The 27613-nt window shown below is 33.9% G+C and overlaps 1 protein-coding gene across 1 annotated transcript; it reads left to right on the forward strand.

The window, feature by feature from the left end:
* Positions 1-468: 468 nt before the first annotated feature.
* Positions 469-21432, forward strand: LOC123538042 (snaclec flavocetin-A subunit beta-like). Its single transcript, XM_053529919.1, has 4 exons — positions 469-855; positions 10352-10395; positions 11447-11543; positions 16027-21432. Exons 1-4 carry the CDS (start codon positions 546-548, stop codon positions 16248-16250), a joined length of 675 nt encoding a protein of 224 aa, XP_053385894.1. The 5' UTR covers positions 469-545; the 3' UTR covers positions 16251-21432.
* The last annotated feature ends 6181 nt before the right edge of the window (positions 21433-27613 follow it).

Raw genomic sequence — 27613 nt, forward strand, 5'->3', positions numbered from 1 at the left:
TAAATTCCTATACAAAATGTATAAGTTATATTTGCCTTAAATGAATATCCTTTTCACGTGTGCAACGTCGAATGAAAATCGTGTGACACCTGTATGACAACAAAATAAAAAATAGCTGTAATTTTTTGAAATGATAAACCTGATAAATGAACATTATACGAGGGTTATTGCAATTATTTATTACATGTGTTCACTCTTTTATTTCTCAATGTCATATTTACAATCTATGTGTAACGCATCTCCTTTTTTCACTCCGGACCGTGAAGAGAACCTGAAATAATATTGTCGTTATTTAGAACTTTTCAGTCTGCAGGTATTTAGTTATGGTAAGCTTGTGAGACACAATGACGCCTTAGCAACAGAGATAACAGATCCACGGATAACGTTATCTTATTGGCCAATATTATTGGGTTGATTGACTGGTCATACCTACGCATTATGATTACAAAACACTATAAGCGCCGCCAGTAAAAGAACAAATCATAGCGCATGCGCCACAACACATGTTTGCTAACATTGCAGAAATCAAACGTTAGGCAAAAATCATGACGATAACACGCTTACTAGCTCTGTTCCTTTACGGAACTTTCGCTTATGTTATTGCCGTAACTAACTTTACTGAGTTTATCAAATATGAAGACCTTGGAGGATTTACGTGCCCGTCTGACCAGGTCGTTTTTGACGACAAGGATAAAGGGAGTTTAGTACAATGCGTCTTGCAGTGTTCCAAAACCTCAACGTGTTACGGTGTTTTTCACGTCGAAGAGAACATGCGCTGCGTTGGCTGCAAGGACAAGTTTCTGACAAACGCCTCAGCACCGTTCCTCAATGGCACTGAATATTACAGGCGTCGGAGTAAGTCTTTACTGAAAGTTTGTATGTTTGATATTTAAGTAGAAATTACTTGCCATTGAATTGATAGTATTTTTATCTAGTTTTCCTTTATAGTTTTTATTTGTACAATATCCATTTAACATATCATAATCTTATCAACAAATTCTATTTTTGTTGTTGTCAAGATGTCAGTGCCTTTAATGTACATTTCGCTGTGGCATATTAAATCTAATCATTAGCACTTTATTTCATAACCAACTTGTGTAACAATATTTTCTAGAATTAAGATTTTCCAAATGCGTAAATAAATTATACAGCGATTTTAAGAAAAGCGTTATGCAAAACTTTGTGATGAATTTCTGAAAAAATTATAATCTTTAGTGGTTTAGCTGGAATATAATTGATATTGTAGTTATTGTTTACTTAATTGTGAGAGATGGGTAATGTTCTATCTACAGATTAACCGATTATATAACAATTATCTTAAGACTTTGTGTCTTTTGTCATGGAAAACTATGAAGGACTCAGAATCCATTGATAGTTGTCACGTCTTCTACCTTCTCAGCAAATGAGACATATTAATGTATTACAGTACCATTTTAACAGCAGTTAGCTAATGTTTTGTTGCATGTTTTGTTGCTTGTCCGGATTAGATAATTCAAAATGTCAATAGATACATTAAAGAAAGGGGTCAATGTGGCCATGAGGTTAAGATCGCTGACTTCGAATCACTTGCCTCTTACCGCTGTGGGTTCAAAACCACGCTTTAGATGTAGAATTATTCCATGTGAGGAAGCCATTGAGCTTGTTTATTGAAGGTCGGTGGTTCTATCCAGGTGTCTGCCCATGCCTGAAATAATATTTGGAGGAGCACCTGAGGGTTCTTCCTCTACTGTCAAACGTTAGAAAGTAGCCATATGACCAAGAATTGTGTCACTGCGATGTTAAACCCAACCAACCGAACAAACAACAAGGAATACAAAATTGGCATGTTTCTATGAATTGGAGTTAATATATTAGTTAGTGTCCTTTGCATTTTAATCTGCTAAAATTAACAGGGATTTCGTCATGAGTTTCGGCTAAACATTCTAAATATAAGTAACATTCTTTACCAAATGACTCAAAAGGTATTAGAAGGAACTTTAAAATCTCAAAAAGATATGCAACAATGTCTAATTTTATGATCAATAAAAATATTCTGGCCAATTAAACTTTTGAAAACATTTTTTTAAGAAAGAGGGAAATGTTGCTTATATTTTAATTAAGACATTATATAAGATTTGTAATAATCCATCATCAAATTAGCTAAAATGAAAATTTAAAAACTTTTTGATCAACAAATTGGCTGAAATTTTCGAACAGAATCGCTTTTAAACGTAGTTCTGCAAGTTTGATAAACCGAAAGTGATGGCGTAACGTCATTTATCCGGATAACGTAGAATAAAGCCTGGACTCGGCAAACGGAGATGAAATAATGGCAACCCTTGAGTAAGTTTACTACTATGGTAACGTTACTATCTTTCTAAAGTTAAAATATGATATTAAAACATCTGACACCTTAAATGATTCAAAATAATGTCTTAAAACTTAAAATCTGCAGATCACTTTGATTATGGGCAAATACCCCAAAAACTAGCGAACGGACCTATACATTTTATCTACAATATTATAGGTCATATGTTTATTTACAAATAAGAGATTACAAATAAGGGAAGTGTCATTAAAATCTACATTGAAGAAAATTTTCTATTCGCGAAAATGTTATGAAAGTTGTTATTTTCACATAGACTCCCATTATGAAAATTGCGTGTGGTCCAATTATTTCAAATCAGTCTGGCCAAAAATCAAGCACATGGCACTTTCTTTTCCATTTGGTGAATTTTCTAAGTATATTTTGAAGTTTTAAAAAATCCGGGTTTAATCAAATTCTACAAAGTAGAAAAAATTTGATCTAAACGTGCAGAACTACCTTAAAACTAATCAATATAGATTAGATATTAGATATTAAAAAATGTGTAGGTTTATGCTCTTTTGTCCATGACAAATTTTTCGTTAATGACTGAACAGAAATTCTTTTTTTTTCGTAATACTGCTTTATAGTTCTTCAGAATGAAGTATAATATGAATATTGTCTAAGGTTTACATCTCGAAACCAAGTAACAACTTGTTACGTGTTAGTTTGATCAAACAGTATTATTATTTTAATGTAATTGTTACAGAATGCTGACTTGTTGATTATTCGATACATGTTTACTATAATCATTATAATTATTATGAGAGTATCACATATTCTTTCATACCGGACTTGCGTTTCCGGTGATTTTACCCATTCCGGTAAAACCCATCTAGCACCACTTGCCAGATGACTTGCGTGCTGTTAATTACAACTAAGCAATTCTTGCATTGATTATATATTGTTCATGTAAAATACGAAAAAATCAGGTACCCTGATAGTTTCTCTCCGTACCTAATAGTATATATCTCGATTCAATATACGTTATTTTACGGTAGGAACATACCGTTACGCTACAAACGATAAAACTAAAGTGGAATTTTGTTATTGTGAGTCACTGAAACGTCATGACGTCACTTTTCCGACGTTAATTTCCCGCTTTTTTGTACATACTCTACTATAAGAAAGAGTGCTACAAAGAAATTATTTCTATTTGCATTATTCATTTTATTATTTGTAAAATACGGTAGGCAAGAAAATCAATCTGTCAGAATAAAAAAGCTTATATGTATACGATATGCAAGAAAAAAACCAGTCATGTGTTTACGAATCGGATAGAAATATGACAGATATTATTAATCTCACTGAACAAAATGATATGATATCGATATATGCGTCACATTGACCATGCTATGTAAGGAATGTCGATATGAAATTTGAAGCAGTTTCTTATGTGTTTTTTTGTTGTTAAAACTTCATCTTAAACTATATCTTAAAGGGACTGGATTTCAGATTGGCTAAAATGATGTTTCTATACAATTGAAGTTTGGTCATATCATAAACATTAGAACATTTTTTATCCTAAACTATTTTTATAAAACGCAAATCAAGAACAAAGCGTGTCTGAGTTAGGAATCGAACCCGGATTTCCTCGGCAATAAAACCATTTCTCCCATCTTGATCAATGGAGGAGTTCGAGCTTGACGACTGATAATATAAAGCTTTATAATTAAGGTAGTTTATCCCTCGTACTTTGCTACAAACACTTTTCAATTTTGTATGAAAAAAAAATTAGTAAAAACAACAAATTCTCTTGTGTTTCAGTAACATATAACCTAAAAGTAACTAAGTTTCAAAGCCTTCTTAAGAAATATAGCCATAATTTCTTGATTTCTCAAAGGTTTATTTTCTTTCTTCTTTGTTGTCGTACGATCTGGAGGTCAGTCCCTTTAAAACAATGGGGCCCATTTCACGAAGCCTACTTCGGACAAAGAACCTACGAGTATGGTGTTTCACGAACACCATTTTAAGTAGATCTATTTTAACTATTTTGCTATTCTTGGAATATGAGTCGAATAGTAAATAAGATAGATTTGTTCTAACATCGAATTACCGACACCTTTTCAAAAGGTTAGACGTTATATCCTATGAAATAGATGTGTTCTAAAAGTTCATACTTAGGAAAAAAACTGAAGATGATACTTACAAACTTTTGTGAAATGTGCCCATGGTTTTTAAAGTGGAATTATGCGCATTTTTCAAGTAAAAATCCAGCTGAAATAGATGTGTGTTTAAAAAGGGTGGAGGAGATTATAGCTTTTAACTCAGTATACCAACTTCTTCCTGTTACCAGTACGAAAAAATAACTTTCCAAATATGACTTTTCTTATTTTGACTGGGGCAGTCTTTTTAAGGAAAGTCAGATTGCACGCAGGAGTTGCTTCCCTTCAACTTCACTGCGTAGAGGATTGAAGTAAAACACTTTTGTTTTATTAGTCCGATTTCTTTTTTTCTAAAGCATCAACTTCAAATACTTATGCGGCATTATCGTTAATCTAACACATTTAAATGCACAACAACCGAAAATTGCTTTTATATAACATTCACCAAAAACACACTATGAACAGTAAGATGCGCATAAGGCCACTTTAAGGAAATACGTAGACAGACAGACAGACATTTTATTTCAAATCAAATAGGCTAAAAAGCCCATGATGACATACATAGTCACAAATACAACAGCGGACAGTGTACAAAAGAAATATATATACAGTGACATATATAACACATACGACTAGCAAAACTGACATTGCGTTTAAATGAAACCCTATTAGATGAGGTAAGTACATGTATTCACCCGGAGAAGGCCGGTAGAAGATAGAAAGAAGTTACCAAAATAATGTCTTAGAAGAATACATTCAAATATATTAACATTACTGCGACATTTCACCTTTTCGTTTAATATTTACCAGGAAGCAGGATAGCAACGAGGCTGGTAAGCCGATTACAAAAAGTAGTTCCACAATCAGTTTAACTCGTTATTATGTAACACATTTGAAAACCACATTTGAACAGAAACAACTACAAAAAGACAACAACAACACAATGCCACATTAGCTATATAAGTACAAATGTATATATAATACACAGTACATAATATTATGTACTACAATATGGATGCCAAGCCTTGTCGAAAATAACAATACAAGACTAGCTATCCTACATATGATTTACATTTAATAACAACATTTAGCTTTGGAAGACCTTATACGAAATCAGCGAAAAATAAGGTCAAATTATTTATACCCTAAATAAAAATTTAAAAGAGAAAGTACAAGTTCTGTAATATAGCATCGTATCATTGGTCAGTAAACGTAAAATTAGAGGAAAACAATCAAGATACTTTACTTTGCCAATAGAAAATATAGGTTATACATATTTATGATGAGTCCTTAAAGAATTACCTATACAAAAGTGTGTTTCTTGTCTTAAAGGCTGTATGTGTATAAATACCAAGATTTTTTATTAAAGCTTTGTTTTCTGACATCATAAGTTCAGTAAATTTAAACATGTTCGGTCTTATCCAAAATCTACGAGGTATATATCGCTGTCTTATATCTTGGTATAACGTGCATTCAATAATAAAGTGATATTCATCTTCTAATTTGCCACAGAGTATGCATTTTCTATCAGATATGGGTGTACGTTGAGGTCTATTCCATCTACCAGCTTCAATTTGCAATCTATGGGATGATACTCTTAAACGAGTTAAAGCTTGACAAAACTTATTAATATTAAAACAATCTAAGTATGGTTGAAAACGAAAACTCGAAATAGTCTTATAAAATAATGCCCTACTAGAATTTTGTATTCTTTCATGCCATTTTTGAACAAATTGATCATTTAATCGTTGCTTTACCAATGAAAGGAATACTTTATCATCTCCTACACCTTGATAAATCCAAGCTTCTGCAAAACCAAGAGAACATAGCAAGTCTTTTAAATAACTGCACCAATTACTTTTATTTGGATTATGTTCAAAATCACTTTTTAACATATTGTATGCTAAATATACGTACTTATTTCCACTTAATCTTAAAATTCTCAACCAATATTTAATGACACGAAACATATGAATAGTTTTGAATGAATATCGACCTAATTCGCCATAAATGAAATCATTTTGTGTAGTTTTCTTGACTCCAAGTATTTTTTTACAGAATTGCATGTGAACCCTTTCTACAGACAAGTTATTAGAAAAACACAATACTTCACAGCAATAGTTTAAGATAGGGGAAACAAGTTTATCGAACAATTCTAGCTTATGACATGGTGATATATATGTAAACTTATACAAATATTTGTTTAACTTAAAGATAGCTTTAAGTGCTTGACCCGATAAAGTATCTAAAGCACTACTCACAGAACCACCAGGCGTAAAAACAATACCTAAATAACTAAATTTGTTCACTATTTCTACAGGCTGTCCATTATAATAAAACAGTACGTCCCTAGGAAAGGCCTCTCCTCTTCGAAAAACCATAATTTTTGTTTTAGCAACATTCACTTTTAGTTTCCACATACAACAATATTCGTATAATAAATCGATACCTTTTTGTAATTCTACAGCATTATTTGCAAATATGACTATATCATCAGCATATAATAGCAAGAAAACTTTAAAAGTGTCCATATCTAAACCTTCCATATTGTTGTACGTATATAAGAATGATTATGAAATATATTTGCCTATGAAAAATCTTTCATTCCTTATCCTACTATTACCAAGTCTTATATATATAGGTTACTAGATTTGTTTCGAGAAATCTGCACGAGTGCTGCAGCGGAAACATTGCACGATTTAAGGAACGCAGTATCGCCCACGAAAGAACAATTCGCAAATCTAATAATCTTTTATTACATACGAATATACACTTAAAGTTATTATATATTTGATAAAAAAATGTTCTTGAGCCTGCGTAAAATTAAAAATATCATCTTTAAAGAACTTTAAACGAGACGACATACGTGAAAATGACGTCAAAATGACGTAACGCACCCAATATGAAAATTTAACGTCAATATGGAAAAATGGGAAAATACTTGCATTTAAGGTTCCATTGTAATTGAGCGGAGTTTATGAATGAGAATGTCATGAAATAAAGTCGCAAATGTACTTTACCTTGGCATAAACCCGCATTTAAGGTAGTTCTGCACGTCACAGTTGATAAACCGGAAATGATGGCGTAACGTCATTTTCCCGGAAAATGTAGAAAAAAGTCTTTATTCGGCGTACGGAAATGAAAATCATTTATGAATTAATGGCAACCAGTGAGTAAATTTATTTCAGTGGCACTGTTACTATCTTTCTAATGTTTAAATATGATATTAAAACATCTGACACGTTAATTAATTCAAACTAATGTCTTAAATTATCTTGAAATGTACGGTTCACTATAAGGATGTAGGAACGATTTTTTTAACGTTAAGACTTTTTCATACTCTGTGAGCTTGAAGAACATTAGTTTCCAAAACAAACAATACCGCATCTCACAAATTATAGACATGAATTAAAGGAAAAAAATACTTTCTTTGTTGCACTCTTTCTTAATGTCGCGTATTTAAACACAGCGCGGGAAATTAGAGTATGTTAACAGCAGTGATGTCATGACGTTTGAATGACGCAAAAAACAAAGTTCCGGTTTTGTTTTGTCATTTGTAGCGTGTTTTTTATTTTCGTAAACTTATTTACACGGGTACTAAACAGTGCCTGCGGTACTGACTGTGCCGACGAGGATTGAAGGCACCTCGCTTCCTGTACCGCAGGTACTTCGTCAATGTTTACAAAACGAGCGAGATCGGTGAGTGATTTTTGTCATTTTTGTCATTTTGTTACTGCATGGAGTATTTTTTTCAAAAATCGGGGAATGTAGCGGGGTGTAGATGTATCTTATCTACATATCCATGCTAAAATTTGTGGCAAATGATCAATTTCCTAGAAACGTAAGGACAAATAAGTTGAGAATGAAACGTGATTTTTTCACATCAGTGACTGTTTAGACTCGATTTCTTTTCGCTGACTCAAACGATGTCGTCTCTACCGTCGTAAATTATATTTATAAATGACATGTGATCTGCTAAAACATAAAATGTGTCCAGAAAATTCCGAATTTGAACGTTATGCCACTTTTGGAAAAGTGCCGCAGGCATTTTGACGATGCCGCAGCCCCTTCGAGGTGCCGCAGGCACTTTCAAAAAGTATCGGGACATAGATTTGGCCGAAACTAGACAAACAGACAAATGGAAGAACAGAGAAACAACATTTCCTTCAAGAAAACGAAAAGAAAAACGGGTGTGGAATAGTATGCAGTGGAATGCAAGTCAACTGGAGTCAGGTACCCTCATATTGTCGCATTTCAGAAAGCGGTCCGCAGAATAAAAACCCTACTTCCGTTTTCACGTAAAACAACTCGAAAACAAGCGAATATTAGCATGAAAAGTGTCCTATTTTATGTAAAATTAATTCCACGAGTGGAATGATGCCCATTTGGCTCCCGATTTATGCGAAAATGCGCGAAAAATAGAAAACTTAAGATCTATTTATTAGGACTTCTTTCGACTAACACCTACACCACGGAAGCACATTTTTGACCAGATTACTGCATTATAACCTCTGCCACGAGATAGGTAGGTAGCTGTCAGGATACGTCAAGAAATTATCATGATAAAGCGAAGTTTTCTAATAAGAGTCTCAATAGTCAGAAGTTTCCTGTAAATATTATTGCGATGATTCACATTATAATCTCGATACCATTTGTGTAAGAGCCCATTGTGGACAGCTGACATTTACTAGCTAGACAGTTATTACGGTATAAAATCAGAAACTATATCGAAGTTTGAAATTTTCTGTAGTTATTTTAATAGCCTAACGTTTCCTGGAAATATTAAGTATATCTACAAAAAAAAAAATATTTTAAAAATGTTTTCAGAAAAAATGAGAGCTTAATAAGTATAGCTCATAAACGATCAAACGGGAGAATTTTAATAGTTTTTACATGTACGTAAAAACCTATTTTATTCCCTGCAAACAAAACTTTAAAAAAAAAAGCAACATATCGAGCAGAATAGGGTTTTTATTCTGCGGACCGCTTTCTGAAATGCGGCAATATGAAGGTACCTGACTTCAGTTGACTTGCATTCCACTGCATACTATTCAACACCCCTTTTTCTTTTCGTTTTCTTAAAGGAAATGTTGTTTCTCTGTTCTTCCATTTGTCTAGTTTCGGCCAAATTTATGTCCCGATACTTTCTGAAAGTGCCTGCGGCACCTCGAAGGGGCTGCGGCATCGTCAAATTGCCTGCGGCACTTTTCCAAAAGTGGCATAACGTTCAAATTCGGAATTTTCTGGCCACATTTTATGTTTTAGCAGATCACATGTCATTTATAAATATAATTTACGACGGTAGAGACGACATCGTTTGAGTCAGCGAAAAGAAATCGAGTCTAAACAGTCACTGATGTGAAAAAAATCACGTTTCATTCTCAACTTATTTGTCCTTACGTTTCTAGGAAATTGATCATTTGCCACAAATTTTAGCATGGATATGTAGATAAGATACATCTACACCCCGCTACATTCCCCGATTTTTGAAAAAATACTCCATGCAGTAACAAAATGACAAAAATCACTCACCGATCTCGCTCGTTTTGTAAACATTGACGAAGTACCTGCGGTACAGGAAGCGAAGTGCCTTCAATCCTCGTCGGCACAGTCAGTACCGCAGGCACTGTTTAGTACCCGTGATTTATTCTGAACCAAGAAATATACCATAAAAACGGAGAGCATATGTGAAGGTATTTGATTTTTATCTCATTTTACATAAACAATATATGATCAGTGCACGAATCGTTAGTTGTCATTAACAGCACGAGAGTCATCTGGCATGTGGGTGCCATATAGCTCTTGTTGGCATGGGTAAAATCACCGGAAACGTTAGTCTGTTGTGCAAGAACAGTTATGTCGTGCTCTTGGAGACACGTCTTTGTGTTGTTGTCAATTTCAGCGTACAGACTGATAACACAGCGTATGGGGTGGGCTGATGCGAAGGTATTGTTTTTTTTTGGTTTCGTTTTTAACTCTTTCGTCTTCATTAATCCTTCAGATAAAAAGAAACTTAAATAATAAAAATATATATCAATACTATTTAAATTGATAATTTCAAGAACATATAAATTCCTCCTTTCAATCACATTTCAAAAGCGTGACAAAATACTGGATAGAAATGAATCACTTTAGTTTTACATTTTATGTATAATTACTCCAGTTGAAAATGCCTAATAAATATATGTCGTTTTTTCAAGTCTATAATATCCACGTCTCGATGATAAGATTTTTATTTGAAAACAAGCTTTCAAATGCGGTGAAGTTTATTAACCTTGGTTACTGTGCAGTAAATCGCAATTCATTGCAGAGACTTGTCTAAATGAAAATTGTTTTCTTTTGGTGATATTCCACGGTACTATTATTATGTTTTCTACATGAATTACAGTTACAAGTTACTGAAAGTTAAATATAAATCTAAATCAGGCTATTTTTTTTGCAATATAGTGAAAACTCTTTTGGAAGAAATATATCTAACCAAACAATGTTTCCTGTTACAAATTTACAAATGTGACTTACTGTTATTTTAATGATTTGGCCATTTGTTTATTCCCTTGTTGTGTGTGTGTGTGTGTGTGTGTGTGTGTGTGTGTGAAGTTGGGGGGGGGGGGGGGCGGTGAAGGGTATGTGGGGAACGTGGAGGGGGATACTCTAGAGCAATGGAAAACTTAACGTAGGTTTGGTGGCAGCTCTAAGAAACATTTAAACAGATTTTGCTCTATACTGATATGAAAAATTTCCTTATTTATTTATTAGAACAGAAATATTTTATAAATTTAGCAAGTTGGTGTATTTGTAACTAGATTTTGCCGTTAAATTGTAAAACAATAATAAGTGATATGTATATATTTATTTTACCTTGACATGAAACAAAGCTTTGAAAATCCATGAATGTGATATTGAAGTTATTCTGACAGAGGAAAGGTATTAACAGTGAACGTTATAAGAGACTATGGAAATCTTATCTGTGCTTTCATTTTATTTCGTCTGTTTTCAGAAACACTGTGAAGATCTAGGAGGATATTTAGCAGTCATCAAGTCACAGGAAGAGCAAAGCTATATAGACAAATATTTGGACAAATACTTCACTAACGGTTTGTTACATTTTATATTGTCAACTCTCTTGATAAGGAATCCGTTCCTTTCTACGTATCTATCCCTCTTCTGTAGCATGCAATATGAATAACGAGACGTTATTACGTGCTTCTGATGTTTTGAAAGATGACATATTGTCATTGGTGTAAATAACAGCTCACCAACTAGTCATATCGCAGTATTTGCATAATAAGATATCTTCCGCAAAGTGAAAACATATCGAATCGGTATGCAAAACAATGGGTTTGTTTCATTGATGCTCCGCGTGTTTTATTTCAGTTACCTATTTAACGCCAAAACATTTAAAAATCTTTGGAAAAATTGATCGAGAATACCTGTGACTATGTGCAGCTTTTAGTTACAGTATCATTTTAATTATTTATCTATCTGTATTTCTGTCATTGCGGGTATTATATGCAAGTACTTACAATTCTTGAAAAGTAGTAGGTTAGTTTTTAGACAGTACTTTTCTTATTTGTTAATTCAATGATTTTAGACATGTTTATATACAAATGTATGTCAAAGATCCCTGATTTCGTTGATATATGACATTACAATCGAACAACGCACGTGAGCAAGATGCAAATTTGAATAATTATTTGAAATATAAACAAACAAATTACCCCACCCACCCTTTGAGAAGATAGAAACAAATCTTGGTTGACCGGCTCACTATGACCTCCGGATACTGTTTCGGGACTCTTAACGACTGATTACCTCATACCATACTACTAGTATGTTCGAAACTACGACGTACTTTCCTACAATATTGAAATGTGTCCCGAATTTCCTGTAATCATAATATGATTACAAGTGTTGTTAAGACTAATCAATTAATGTCATCATGGTATAGGGTCACTCAAAATAGATGGGACTCTTTTCTGAGTGACCTTCGCGGTCGCATACGGGATGTAAATAGTCCCAAGCAAATAGTCACAACATAAGTAAATGGTTCAACCAAACCGGGACCCGAACCCGATGTGAGAATATTATTTCTATGCTACCCTGCGGACCGATTGCATATTTTTTCCTTCAAGGGAGTAACGTCGCCACTGAGAAGTAGTATTTTGTAGCTTGGTACGATCAACGCATTTGTCGAAATCATTTCACCGGAAACGTTCCTGTTTTAAGGTGTCGTACCTGATGTTTTAAATTACAAAAAAAAGTGTATTGCATCGGTTCCTGTTGTTGTAAGATTTAGCTTTTTTTTTTGTTCTAGCGTAGTAACTGATCTCTCGACAAACAACATGTTTGTGTATGTTGAATAGGTTCCGGAAGTTACTATAGATATGACTGTCTTATTTAGTACACGTGATGAATGCTGCACCGGTATCGATTGCTCAAATGTAATGTCATTTTAAGAATGTTTTGCAGCATAATGGTTTGCTGGAAATGATGGGAATTGTGCCTGATGACAGGGCACTTTACTGCATCTCATGTGAATAACGTTTCTTCTGGCAGTTAGAACACGGACGTTTATTTTTTACTACTGTAATAATTGATTCCCAGTTAGTTGAAACATTACAATCGTTTGTGTAATGTGCATTTTCAAAGGATCATCTTATATATTTTATTAACTATGACAACAGCAGTTATTAAGTGCCATTTGGTGGCTGAACGTTCACTCAATGTTGTTGCATTTTCTGCTGTTCCTTTTGGATCAAGGATATCTGCTTATAAAGTCTTATTAACTACTGCTATCACAATTGCAGCCTTTAAGAACCGTGTTGTGGCTATAAAAACTCCCTGTACATGGACTCGGTGTAGTTATATTTTCTGGGCCTTTGGGATTATTGAGTACATTCAATTTTACTATAATAAAAATCCGCTTAACCCGGTGCTAGGGGACGCACATTTCATTACCCATCAAGAACAGACTCAATCAAACAGAGTCTGCAATAATTTTGCTTGGTTGCGTTCTCTGCGTCTAAAGGAGTTTTTTGTATGTTTAATAAACTATCACAACAGCATTTTACAGTGCCGTGTGTCGGTTGTAAAAGGTCTACCCGCACTTTGGACTGAGTGTTATATTTTATTTCCTTTAACATTATATAACTGAGGAACTTATTATGATTATGTGATGTTGCTGATACACGTGCCTTCCACTTTCATGTTGTAGCATACGACGTCTAGAACCAGAGTTAATTAATACTGACATCATAACTGAAGTTTCTGACATGCCGTTACTGCCAATCTACCCTGCTTCCATGATATTTATTTGCTCATACATTTTTTGTACATAGTTCAATAAGGCAGTTCTGCACGTTTGATAAACCGGAAGTAATGACCGGGTGACATAGAATAAAGACTTAACTGAATCGGTATATGGAAATGAAAATCATGTCATGAATTAATGGCAACCGGTGGGTAAATTCAGAAAAACGGCAACGTTGCTGTCTGTCTAAAGATAAAATATGATATTAAAACATCTGATACGTGTGATAATTCCAAATAGTGTCTTAAAATCAGCTTGTAATGTGTGAATCTCTTTAAGCGTTTGCAAATGTTATTTCACCGTTTTATAGACAATATGTTTATTTACATCTGTGAAAAAAATCAATTCGCGAAAATGTTGTCAGTATTGTGATTTTTGCCATAACCTGACATATCAGTTTCTGTGGCGGTAAAGTTTGTTGCTTGGCGACTAAAGGTGTAGAAGAGTTTTCTTGTATGCGGGTGCAATTTTATGTCACTGTCAAAATTGCCCATTTTGGTAGTTTGTTATATTGGAATTAGTAAGTGCGAATCTTTCAGTCGTCATGACTGCATCACTCTCTAGGTGTCGTAGATAATTGAATTACTGAACGTCCGATAGGATTGGATTTGCATGTACAGTTGTGTTGATCGAATCCTAAGTAGAATATTCCACTAAATGTAGGTAGTGACAACTTTGGAAGACAGTGTTTATGTGATGAAAATGATGAAATTACACTGACTGGAAAAATTACCGTCTGCTGCGCGTCCGATGTTGACGAATTATTTCTCAGGCGTTCTGTAAATTTTTCACTGATTTCAAATTCACGAAGTTGGATCTCGACGAATATTTGTCATTATCATCACGGATTAGGATTGCTCGAAATTCTAACATCGGCAATTTATTGATTTGATTAACTCTGTATTTGTCATCTCTAATAGGTCGTCGTTTCTGTAATATTAAATTTTGTCTCGATTGCCTTAAATATATTGAATACTTAACTTTACGCCCTTGGTAGGATGGGCCAAGTTGTAAATGTATGACAAACGATAAATGTCTATATTCTATAATGTCTATACTATTGATACACCAAAAATGTTGGTTGTATTTTAATGATCAAATTTGCCTACCTTAATGACTTTATATGAAATTTTAGTTTTATTTGATTTTTTTTGGTAAATGTTTAGTCCTTGGATATCATTCTACATTATGAGATGTTGGGACGTCCTTAAACTGAAAATTGTAGGGATTTTAGATCAATCTACCGGCTCAGTGATGCAATTTTAATGCGAAATATGAAATTAATGCACCTTCTTCCAGAGACTGTCTATTATACTCTATTGATCGATTCACGTCTGGTCACCTGCTGTACAAAATTTAATATACATACGATTAACATCAACCATTTGCAGATATTTCGAGACATGCCTCACTGGGTATGCCATTTGGGCCATTTTGCATCACACTTTAGTATCCTGAAACCGATATTTAAGTGCGAATTTTCAAAACTAACTATCCTCTGGTAAGAAAAAATATATTTGAGATCAAATGCTTTATAATGCTTCATTGCGTGGGCGATCTGTGGTTTTCATTTTTATCTATTTTACTTTATTGTTATTGAAAAAGTAATTAAATATGATTAAGTGTTTTTTGTGATAATTTGTTGCTAGTCAGCCAAGAACGTTTTCGTACATAATGTACATGCATCCTACTTGTAATACAGTAGATTTTGATTGAATTTGTCCAATTGAAATCACATGATTTATATACAACCTGTCGTATAGTTACATTTGCATTGAACATTTTTTGATAACTTATTGAGAAGAGAGTCATTGTTTACATTGCTATTTTCACGCAAGTGTCTGGGGAAAAGGTATTTGCGAAAACTTCTTTTACATTTTTAAATGTAAGACATTTTAATTTTGCAAACGGTAAGTTTGTCCGTTTTTCTGTATAAAAAACATATTTGTTTCCTATTAGATTTGAAGTAAAGCATATCACATCACTGAAAAGTGTCAGTAACATGTTCACAAATAATTAAAACTTTTGAAAGGGTTTTAAGTTTAGCATGAAATAAACAGAAAATGTTAGCCACAATAAAGATTGTAATTTTAAGCTGAGTATTGTAGATATTTATTGTTTTTATTAAAATCTTTCTAGAACATATGCAAACTGCTGTTTTGGATATTGCGTTTTATTTTTTACACTTGTTAAGATGTTAACCAAACTCCTCTTTTTTGTTATTTTCATCAGTGGATTTCTTCTTAAAGTTCATTATAATATTGCAGCTGACTCGTACCAGTACATTTGGATAGGAGCATCGAGAGATGAACGTGAAGTCTACCTTTGGCAAGACGGAACCAAAGTTTCCGATGGTTACAGCAATTGGCGTCCTGAAGAGTCGAAGTATGGTGGTTTTCGTTGTATTTATTTAAAATATGATGGAGAGGGATGGGTTTGGAAGGACTATTCCTGTTTTAGCGCTATTTTCAGTTTATGTGAATATGACTGATTAAAAAAAAGGTCGAAAAAAGGTCAGGCATCTTATCTAAATCTATCCATTGCGACGTTATAAAAACGAAAGAAAAACAAATATTTCTTTTCAGGTCCCTTATGGGTAACCTCATTTATTTTCCCTGTCACTGGCATAATAGGGGTCGGGGAGCATCCGCCTATCAAGCTTACATTATTTATCAGATGAAATAATATTATGAAATAAATAGAATCCATATAATACAAATATTAACAATAGTTAACATAATTAGAAGCAATATATTAACATAAAGCAGTCATAGAGAGCTTCAAACAAGAAACACCCCTTCGCTATACGATATCATTGACTTGTCCGCAAGCGAAAAGAAGCGAAGATAATTTTATCTAATTTTAATTAAAATCCTTACTTAGTTACGCCTTTTGCCTTAACCAAAATCCGTAAGTACACTGGTTCGATTACATTTCTGAAATTTAAACCTTCAATTCCAATACCTTATCTTAAGTCCGATATTTACAGAAACAATTTAAATTTTTGAATTCATTACAGATTTCCCAATGATTTATTCGCATCCGATTACAAACAGGTTTAAAATTTGTAAAAAGAACTAAAAACGTATCTAATTCTCTCCTATAAATTAAATAAGATATATATCTGTCAATGAAAGTGTGTACAAAAATTTTACCCATAGATTATAATACTTTGAATTAGGATATAAAAGTAAGATGTGATTTTTACAGGTTATAGTTTACTTGCAACCATAAGATTTGAATGTTTATGTTACCCAGAGGTTAGGGGGTTCATGGAACTCAGCCAACCATAAAATTTGAATGTTTATTATGTTACCCAGAGGTTGGGGGTTCATTGTTTTTGTCCTATTATTGTGTCTGAGTCCCACGTTCTTTTCGCAGCATCTCCTCCAAAACCTACGGACCTTCATAGAAATGTTTGTTGAAAAGAATCGTCGGCACATTCCGCTTGAATTGTAGACACATTTTGCTTGGGTTGTTGGCACATTCCGTTTGGATTTTCGGCACATTACGCTAGGGTTACTGGCACATTCCGCTCGGATTGTTGACACATTCCGCTTGGATTATCGGTATATTCCGCTTGGATTGTCTGCACAATCAGAGTCCCGGGTTTCTAAAAGGTCTTTTCTTTACATTTATTGAAACTAGTTGATTTTCTAACTACACCGCAAACGTTTTTATGTCGTTCAAATATGTGAACAATGTGGTTTTCTAATATCGTTATACTGAAACGTATGCGTTTTGTAATTGCTAAAAATACATTCGGACAACATTTAGAACACCGTCACCTTTCAATATAATCACTTAATGATCTCTAACAAAATAATTTTTAATTGAACGGTTCACGTATAGAAATATTGCTATTGTATGTAAGCGTTGATCAAATGAAGTTTAGTCTCAAATTTATTTTTCTCAAAACTTAGTGCTGAAAAAGTTGTGTATTCAAGTTTCTATACAATTGCTGTCAGTCCATTGCTCTTATTTCGGTCATATTGGTGTCAGTTCATTGCTCTTATTTCGATCATATTGCTGTCAGTCCATTGCTCTTATTTCGATCATATTGCGGTCAGTCCATTGCTCTTATTTCGGTCATATTGCTGTCAGTCCATTGCTCTTATTTCGATCATATTGCTGTCAGTCCATTGCTCTTATTTCGGTCATATTGCTGTCAGTCCATTGCTCTTATTTCGATCATATTGCTGTCAGTTCATTGCTCTTATTTCGATCATATTGTTGTCAGTCCATTGCTCTTATTTCGGTCATATTGCTGTTGGTTCATTGCTCTTGTTTCGGTCATATTGCTGTTAGTTCATTGCTCTTATTTCGGTCATATTGCTGTTGGTTCATTGCCCTTATTTCGGTCATATTGCTGTTGGTTCATTGCTCTTATTTCGATCATATTGCTGTCAGTTCATTACTGTTATTTTGATTGTATTTCTGTCAGTTCATTGCTCTTATTTCGGTCACATTGCTACTGTATGTAGTTATAAATGAAATTGTTGTTAACTTATTGCTCTTTTATGCATGTTTTGGTCATAATGTTGTCAATTCATTGCTCTAGTTTATACGTTTTAGTCCAGTAGCTACCACTGTATTGCTATTGTATGTACAAGTCTATTACTATACATAACAGTCACTGTCGATTCTTGAAGTATCCAATATTTTAAGTATCCAATATTTAAAGTATCCAATATTTTAGTATTTTAAGTATCTAATATCTAAAGTATCCAATATTTTAAGTATCCAGTATTTTAATATTTTAAATATCTAATATTTTCAGTATCCAATATTTTAAGAAGGTTAATAATGGATAGTTATATGTAGTAAAATAATCGTGCGTATAGACATAACGGTATCGATAAATAACCTATGTGATGGACAAAGGTAGCAAAGGACTACGTCTCAATCGTGTTTAAGTTTATTTCTGACCATTTCTATCAATTTAGTGCTCCTGAATTTTATTAACGGTTTTATTTACGGTCCTATGACCAAATTGACTTTTCTTGTGTTTAAGTTTTAACCGCATTTATACTTTATTGTTGTCCTATGATTTGTCTTTATATCACGTAGTAAACGTTGTTATATAGAAGAGCAAATTCATTCATGTTTTAAGTATTGTATTAGAAAATTATGAAAAAAAGATGAATTATATCTATCTGTAATATTCAATGACAATTTGGTAATAAGACTGGGTATATTTATTACATACACAATATTTCAAAGAAAAGTTCGGCTACATCCCTTTCGACCAATTAAATTTTGTAACAAATACTAGGAAGTATTTGTTACATGTATATGAACATTTCAGTCGTCCCTATTTTTGCAGACCTCCAGATAGATTATGCTACCACAGCGGCATTGTTTAGAAGTGACATTGAAACCCATAAAAAGAAGGTTGAATCGAACTTACTTCAGATTTGTGTGGAAAATATATGTAAAGTATCAAGTCAATACCTAACATCACCCTTGTTATCCGGATAATACAAAATGCTGTGATAATTCCAAAATGCTACACCAAGAAATGAAGCGCATTTATGTTAATATACTCAGTCTTATTTACAAACAATTTTGTACGCTAGATCAATATTGTATAATTATAATGGTTTTACACATCTGCCATATCAATTTAGAGTTTCAATCTGTACACCTGTTGTGCTACTGCTTAATGAAACCCCTGTATGACAATTCCATCTGTAAATGCATGTATTATGTTGATAAGGTTGACGTTATTTGTCAAACTGTTTCGGTCTGTGAAACATATAATTTATTTGTACATAAGATTGAGCAACGATGCTCTTAGCTGCTAAAATGTTTGATAATGTAGAAAGAAACAATTGAGGGGTAATGGGAAAAGTCACGTTTCAAGAACGCGCTCCCCATGCAGCAGTGTGCATGATAGACATGCATATAAAGAAACATACACAAGTTAACAAATAGACAAGAAGGAAAAAAAGAACATATGAAAGAACTCAGTAGGGTAACTTGATATTTAGGATAATAGTAAATACAAATTCTTGTCTTGTATAATACTGACATACACGTACAGAAAAAAGTCATGACTAAGAAAATCTTAAAGGTTGGAAAGAACAATTAACATGCGAGTTTTGTCATTTTGTGTAAACTGTTGTTGCAGCTTGTTGCTTAATAACAACACAATTAATTTTAGTATTTTTTTAAATTTTATGCAAGACTGTGATTGTATGTATACATGATTTTGTTTTCATGAAAAGTGATGTGATATTGCAGTTGGTGTACATGGGTATGTTTTAAGAGTATCAATTTGGTAGTCATAGGTGCTAGGTTCAGCAATTTTCCTGAAACAATCATTAATAATTTGTTTTAAATCAAAATTAAGCACTCGCTGTTTTTTTTTTTCACTTAAATAAAAAATATTGAATATTGAAATTTTTTGACATTACTTGAAAGCAATGGTATTTCATCTTCTCAGAATTATATATTAGCGCCTAAGTGTGAAAACTAACATAAGGGTTTTGCGACCAGTATGGATCCAGATCAGTGTGAACATCAGTGCAGTCTGAAATGGAAAAATATATGTTTTGCTGGTTAGTTTCATACAAGTGGTAAACTTGATAAGGTAACAGTATGGATGTGGGGATAAACAAATAGTATGGTCATGGGGATAAAAAATGGATGTGCACCGTTCTGGAGCTGGCCGCAAAAACCTAACTTATATGCATATGTGTAAACAAGATGTTATCGACTAAAAAACTATCATTTATTATCCTTAAGGTTTAATTAAGAAGATTGACATTTAAGTGATTTTGCTTTATGTTCATTTTAAGCAAATGAAAATGGTTTTTGAATAGAATTTGGTGATAAAAGATATGCAGTTAGAATGACATTGTATAAATATGTTAACACTTGATCAAAGAAATGCGATTGGCAAAAAACTCACATGTGATAGAATATTCACAAATTACAATCCATTTTACAAATTAACGATTGGAAATGATATATAATTTTGTCAACTGGAAAATCTACATTAATTATTGAACTGTTTTCAAGAGGTTAATTCACTGTTATATGTAGCTAAAATGGAATAAATGTATATGTATGTTTATTACTTAGTGTTAACTGTTGTTGCAGCTTAAAGCTTAATAAAAAAATCAGACAAAAATAATAACTGCTGTTCAATTTATAATAATCTTCTAACAGATTGTCATGTATGAGAGTATAATATTGTATGTATGTCCCCACAACTGAATTATAAGCAATGAGGATAGTTCTTGAACAGATAGAAGATAGAACATATTCAATTAGAATGACAATGTGTAAATATGTTAATACTTGATTAAAGAAAACAGATTGACAAAAAGTCTCTGTGATAAAATATTCACAAATTACAATTACTTTTACCAATTTACGATTGGAAATAATTTTCTATTATAATTTTGTTAATTGGAAAATCTTCATTAATTATTGAACTCTTTTAAAGGGAATTCCTATAGTTTTTTATGCGCATCTTTCTGCGCTGCCGACACTTTCTATGGAAAACTGAACTGAAGTCAACATTTGTTGAAACATGTTACAGTAATTAAATGTTGATATTGGTTTATGTTGTATTGACAAGTATCATGCCTGACAGGTATCTTGCTATTTTCATGGTTTTCACAGCGCATTTTAGTACAAAGACAGTGTTGTTCATAATGTAAGATAATTGCTAGTACTGATAAGAAAATATAACTTTCAGATTATTTAGTATTCAAATTATTAGAAAGAATAAGAATTTTTAAAACTTTTTTTAAACTTCTAGCTGACATTCATGTAATCAATTTGGCCAGGTTCACGCCATTTTCCGTCCGAACCAGGGTTGTATTCTAGCGGTCTAACATAAAATTTACCTGGTGACCCATACATTTTAGCCATTTTTATGTCAACAATCAATTATCTATACACAAGAAAAAACAGGAAAAAATTCTATGACACGAGTTTTTTCAAAATTTAAAAAATATTCTTCACTACGGGTTAATTTTTCATTGAAAAAAGATTCACAAAAGGTAAATATGAAACAATATTATTTTATTTCATTTGTACCCATTATTGTAAGGATAGAGTATTGCAAATATGACATGATATCAAATAAGTATATGCTAAAATCCGTAAAAAGAAAAAAAACCCGTATTGTGCTGCCTTGATGTATATCTTGGTTGGTATTTATAAAAAAGCAGAAAATTATGAAAATGTTGAAAAATCTCTTGCAGTTTCAGCAACAGTTGGTGTGTTCAAAACAAGTTTTCACAAAAACAAGCCTGGTGACCTATTGTTTTTATTTGTTCACTGTTTTCAGCACAAATTTTCCTACCATATATGTGAATTAAAAAAAAATTTATGAAAGGAAAAAAACTATAGGAATTCTCTTTAATAGGACAATATTCACTGTTTTATTTAGCTAAAATGGAATAAATGCATATGTGTGTTATTATTTAGTGTTTACTGTTGTTGTAGCTTACAGCTTAATAAAAATTTAAAAAAAACTGTTGTTTTATTTATAACATGACACTTACTTGACACAGATCGTCATTGAATGAGTTTATTTATGTTTGTGCTCATAACTGAATGGCATATGTGCCGCGCCATGCGAAAACCAACATAGTGCGTTTGCGACCAGCATGGATCTAGACCAGCCTGCGCATCCGCGCCGTATGGTCAGGATCAATGCTGTTCGCTAACGGTTTCTCTAATTGCAATAGGCTTTGAAAGCGAACAGCTGGATGCGCAGGCTGGTCTGGATCCATGCTGGTCACACATGCATTATGTTGGTTTTCTCATGGTGCGGCTCACATGTGCATTTTTAATGAACATGGTGTTGTGATAACTGCAATAGGTGTTTGTACTTCGAGTTTATTTCCATGTACTTTAGCGAACAAAGTACTGACAAAATAGCATCCCGAGTTTCTAGGGCCAGCCGTCTTGAAACAAATTCAGTATTTTGAAACTGAGTCAGCTGCTAACAAATCTGTGTTCAAGATATCTTGTACATAGAGACCTACTGTCTCTAAAGACCACTTGTTTCATTTCATTTCAAACAATGTGAAGTGTATTTTAACCCGTAATTAATACCACAGTCACACATACGGCGCGGATAGCTACGTCAAGCCACGGGTAGAAACGTACTAATCCGTATCGATCCGTATCTGAGCCGTACCTTAAAGTAGTAGTCCGTATCAATCCGTACCAATCCGTACGGCTCAGATACGGATCGATACGGATTACTACGTTTCTATCTGTGGCTAGAAGTAGCTATCCGCGCCGTATGTGTGATTGGGGTATTAGAAACACCTATAAAGACGTACATTCAGCTGTACATACTGGATATTGAAGGTTCAGTGCAACATGGTCGTGACTTGAATTTTTGACTATACATACCGTATCTATATCAAGCTCTAAAAATTGAAGTGAATATAGATAATTTGCCAAAAGTTTGTATCTCCGAAAGACACCTCCAATCAGGGCAACATGGTTGTATCTCAATATACGGCTATGTTACACTGAGTTATTATGTCATTTTACTTTGAAATATCTATGCAACATGGTTGTTACTTATCATTATTTTACAATGGCACAAAGACAACTGAGGATGCTTTTTTTAATATATGAAAAAGTATGAGTATGTTTTTATATTCATCACTTTAAATTAGTTCAGGCTGCTTCATATCAATGTTTTATTAGGATCTATTCAACACAACAAGTATAATGAATAATACAATATTCCGTGAATACACTTCTGTAACACCTCTCTAGGGTGTGCATGTCACTGAGAAGTAGAAGGTCCTAAGTAATGATATTTCTCATTACAGATCTGGTGCAGTCGTTCTGCGCATGCCCGGAAGTGATTATCAATCGGAGCGCACGACAAAAAGACGCAAATGTTTGCATGTCCACACGCATTTAGTGTAAAATATATATTACATACTGACTAAAGGTTAGGATTAGTATCACCATGGTTAAAATATATACATTAAAGATACTAGTCATTCAAATCGCTTGAATCCGGTAAATACCGGAGTCTGTAATATATCACAGGCGCACCAGATCTGTTTTAAGTCACAGTTCTTAACTATTAGGTGATCATTGACCATATTTTTACCAAATCCATTCCCTTTGTGGCATTGGGAGTGCAGCCACCGGTGTCCTAATAAACTGGTAGAAAGAGTGGCCCTAAAATGGTTGGATTGGTCATTAGTGAAGACTTATCAGGAGGATCATCTTGCCCCTATAGGACCATACTTCAACAGATCGAGTCAACCTGACTTTGGCGAACGGCAGCTGTGACAAGTGAAAAAAACAACTTCTGTGGTACCAAATATTATATTTTGTTTAAGAGCATGCCAGGTAACATGTTTGAGGTCACACTAGTTAAAATTACGGTTGGAAAATCCCTTAAATAGACTGAAAACAAAAGGGCCAAGATAGCCCTAGGTCGTTCACCTGAGTAACACATCATAACAGTGTAAACATGTTTGACCTAGTGACCAAGTTTTTGACACCACATTACCCAATTTCAAGCTCGTCCGAGTTTTCAAGGAGATAAACATTCTGACCAAGTGTCATGAAGATTGGAGCAAAAATGTGGCCTCTAGACTGTAAAAACTATTTTTCTACAATTTGGCCCAGTGACCTAGTTTTTGACCCAACCTGACCCACTTCTTAACCCGCCGAGATTTCATGGAGACAAATATTCTGACAAATTTTCATTAAGATTTAACCAAAAATGTGGCCTCTTAAGTGTAAACAAGCATTTTCTTTGATTTGACCTAGTGACCTAGTTTTGACCCAAAATAACCCAGATTAAAACTCTTCTAAGATATTATAAAAATAAACATTCTGAAAAAGTTTCATGAAGATTGAAGCAAAACAGTGGCATATAGAGTGTAAACAAGCTTAGTGACCTAGATTTTGACCCCACTTGACCCAGATTCAAAATCGCCCAAGACCTTATAATAACAAACATTCTGACTAAGTTTTAAGAAGATTAAATAAAAAAGTGGCTCATAGAGTGTAAACAAGCTTATCCTTTTATTTGACCTGGTGACCTAGTTTTTGACCCCGTGTGACCCACATCAAACTCGCCTGATGTTTCATAAAGACAAACATTCTGACTAAGTTTCCTGCACATCAAATGAAAAATGCAGCCCTTTTTGCATATACAGGTGTTTTTTTATTTGACCAGGTGACCTAGTTTTTGACCCCAGATGACCTATATTCAACCTTGACCTAGATTTTATCAAGATAATCATTCTGATCAAATTTCACGAATATCCAATAAAAATGCAGCCCCTGTTGCACACACAAATTTTCTTTGATTTGACCGGGTGACCTAGTTTTTGACCCCAGATAACCCGTATTAGGACTTGACCTAGATTTGATTAAGACAAACATTCTGACTAATTCGCACGGGTTTCAAACTTATACCGTGGTCTGTAAAGTGTTTAAAAGTTTCCTTTAATCTGGCCTAGTGACCTTGTTTTTGACCAGAATGACCCAGATTCAAACTTGGCCTAGAAATTATCAAGATAAACATTCTGACAAAGTTTCATGAACATAGGATCATAAATATGACATCTACAGTATTAACAAGCTTTTCCTTTGATTTAACCGTATGACCTAGTTCATGACCCTACATGACCCATATTCGAACTTGACCTAGAGGTCATCAAGATAATTACTCTAACCAATTCTCATGACTTTCAAACTTAAACTGAACTGCGGATTGTAGAGTGTTAAAAAGATTTTCCCTTGATCTGGTCTACTGACTTAGTTTTTTAATCGACAAGACATAAATTCAATTTTGGCCTCCATATCATCAAGATAAACATTCTGACCAAGTTTCATGAAGATAGGGTACAGAACGTTAACATTTTTCCCTTTGATTTGATCGGGTGATCTAGTTTTTAACCCCACATAATTAAGATTCATCCTTGACATAGAAGTCATCAAGACAAACACTCTGACTAATTCTCATGAGTTTCAAACTTAAACTGTGGGCACTAGAGTGTTAACAAGATTTTCCTTTGATCTGGTCTACTAACCTAGTTTTTGACCCAGTTTCGAACTTGATCTAGAGACCAACAAGACAAACATTCTGATCAAGTTCATAAAGATTGGTTCACAACTGTGGTCTCTTAAGCGTAAACAAGGCAAATGTTGACGGACGACGCACGACGCACGTCGCACGACGGACGACGACGGACGCCGGACAATGACCGGTCACAACAGCTCACCACTTCGTGCTCAGGTGAGCTAAAAACCGATGAAACCTGTGCGTACAGTATCTCTGGGTAACAATCAGGTAATTCAATCTAGCTATGATTCTGTAGCAGTAACTGTCCTTTTCATTCTCATATGTAATTGACAACTTCCACACATGTTACTGAAAACTACCCCTCTTGTACTTTTCAACTTAACCAAATGTAACTGACAACTTCCCCTTATGTAACTAACAAATACCCCTCATGTAACTGACAACTTCCGCTCGTGTAACTGACAACTTCCCATAGATAACTGACAATTGCCCAACATGTCATTAAAACTTCCCCTAATGTAACTGACAACTACCCCTCGTGTAACTGACAACTTCCGCTCATGTAACTGACAACTTCCCCAATGTAACTGACAATTGCCCAACATGTAACTAAAACTTCCCCTAATTTTACTGAATACTATCCCTCATGTAACTGACAACTTCCCCTAATGTAACTGACTACCTCCCAGATGTAATTGACAATTGCCCAACATGTAACTAAAATATCCCCATATGTTTTAATTACTTCCCCTTAAGTTACTGATAACTTCCCAACATGCGATGGACATTTTCCCTTAATGTAACTAACAACTTTCCCTCATGTAACTGAAAAATTCTCAACATGTAATGACAACTTCCCATCTTGCAACTAAAATTTCCCGCAATAAAAACCCGACGACTTCGCCTCATAACTGACAACTTCTTAAAATGTAACTGACAACTTGGCAACTCGAATCAGAGGTCGAGAAAAAATATATTGTATCTTGTCAGACTATCACATAGTACATTCGCATATAAGGTAACTGGATTGAAAGGATTGTTCACCGTAATTTTTACGCACATCGAGCTCTTTGCAGCCCTAATCGGCTTCTTTCTGACGGCCCGTGGCACTACGTTGTTTACTAAACAAAACAGGTCAGTCAGTGTATCAAATATCAATTGCATCATACTATATTTGATTATAAGTTTACCTTTGTAAAACAAGGCGATCGGTAACATCGATGGATGCTCCCTGAAATAACGTAAGCGTAAGGGCCATTTCAGTCACGGAGAAACGTGGTCAGAGTTGTGGTTCTTTAACGCTCTCACTGATCTCTATGGATATGTAAAGTATGAAGTTAATAGCTTACACAGTATCCGAGTCATGCCCAGGACAAGGTTTTCAAAAAGGGAGGTAATTCAAAAAGGGACCACCTAGAGTTATGGTTCCTTGTCATGCACTGCCTCTCACCAACCTATATCAATATGTAAAGTATCAAGTCAATACCTTACATAGTATTCAAGTTATGCCCCGGACAAGGTTTTCAAAAAAAGGAGATAATGCAAAAATGGGACCACCTAGAGTTATTGTTTATTGTCACTGCACTTCCTCTAAATAAGGTCTATCATTTTTTATAGTAACAACTTGGAATCTTTAATTCTTTTTGAGTTAACCTCCGGATAAGAAGAGTAAAAAAGGGGAGATAAATTAAAATGGGACCAACTAAAGTTATGGTTCCTTGTCATTGCACTCCTCTCATTGGCCTCTATCACTATATAAAGTTACAAATTGGTATTTTCAATACTTTTTAGTTATCCTCTGGACAAGTAGT

This window comes from Mercenaria mercenaria, chromosome 18 (genome assembly GCF_021730395.1).
Source record: "Mercenaria mercenaria strain notata chromosome 18, MADL_Memer_1, whole genome shotgun sequence".
In the NCBI taxonomy this organism is placed as follows: domain Eukaryota; kingdom Metazoa; phylum Mollusca; class Bivalvia; order Venerida; family Veneridae; genus Mercenaria; species Mercenaria mercenaria.

Bases quoted from the DNA above. Each gene is read 5' to 3' on its own strand.
- LOC123538042 (XM_053529919.1), top strand. From the start codon at position 546: ATGACGATAACACGCTTACTAGCTCTGTTCCTTTACGGAACTTTCGCT. The intron at 856-10,351 runs GTAAGTCTTTAC...TGTCAATTTCAG, and splicing joins TGAATATTACAGGCGTCGGA to CGTACAGACTGATAACACAG. The intron at 10,396-11,446 runs GTATTGTTTTTT...GTCTGTTTTCAG, and splicing joins TGGGGTGGGCTGATGCGAAG to AAACACTGTGAAGATCTAGG.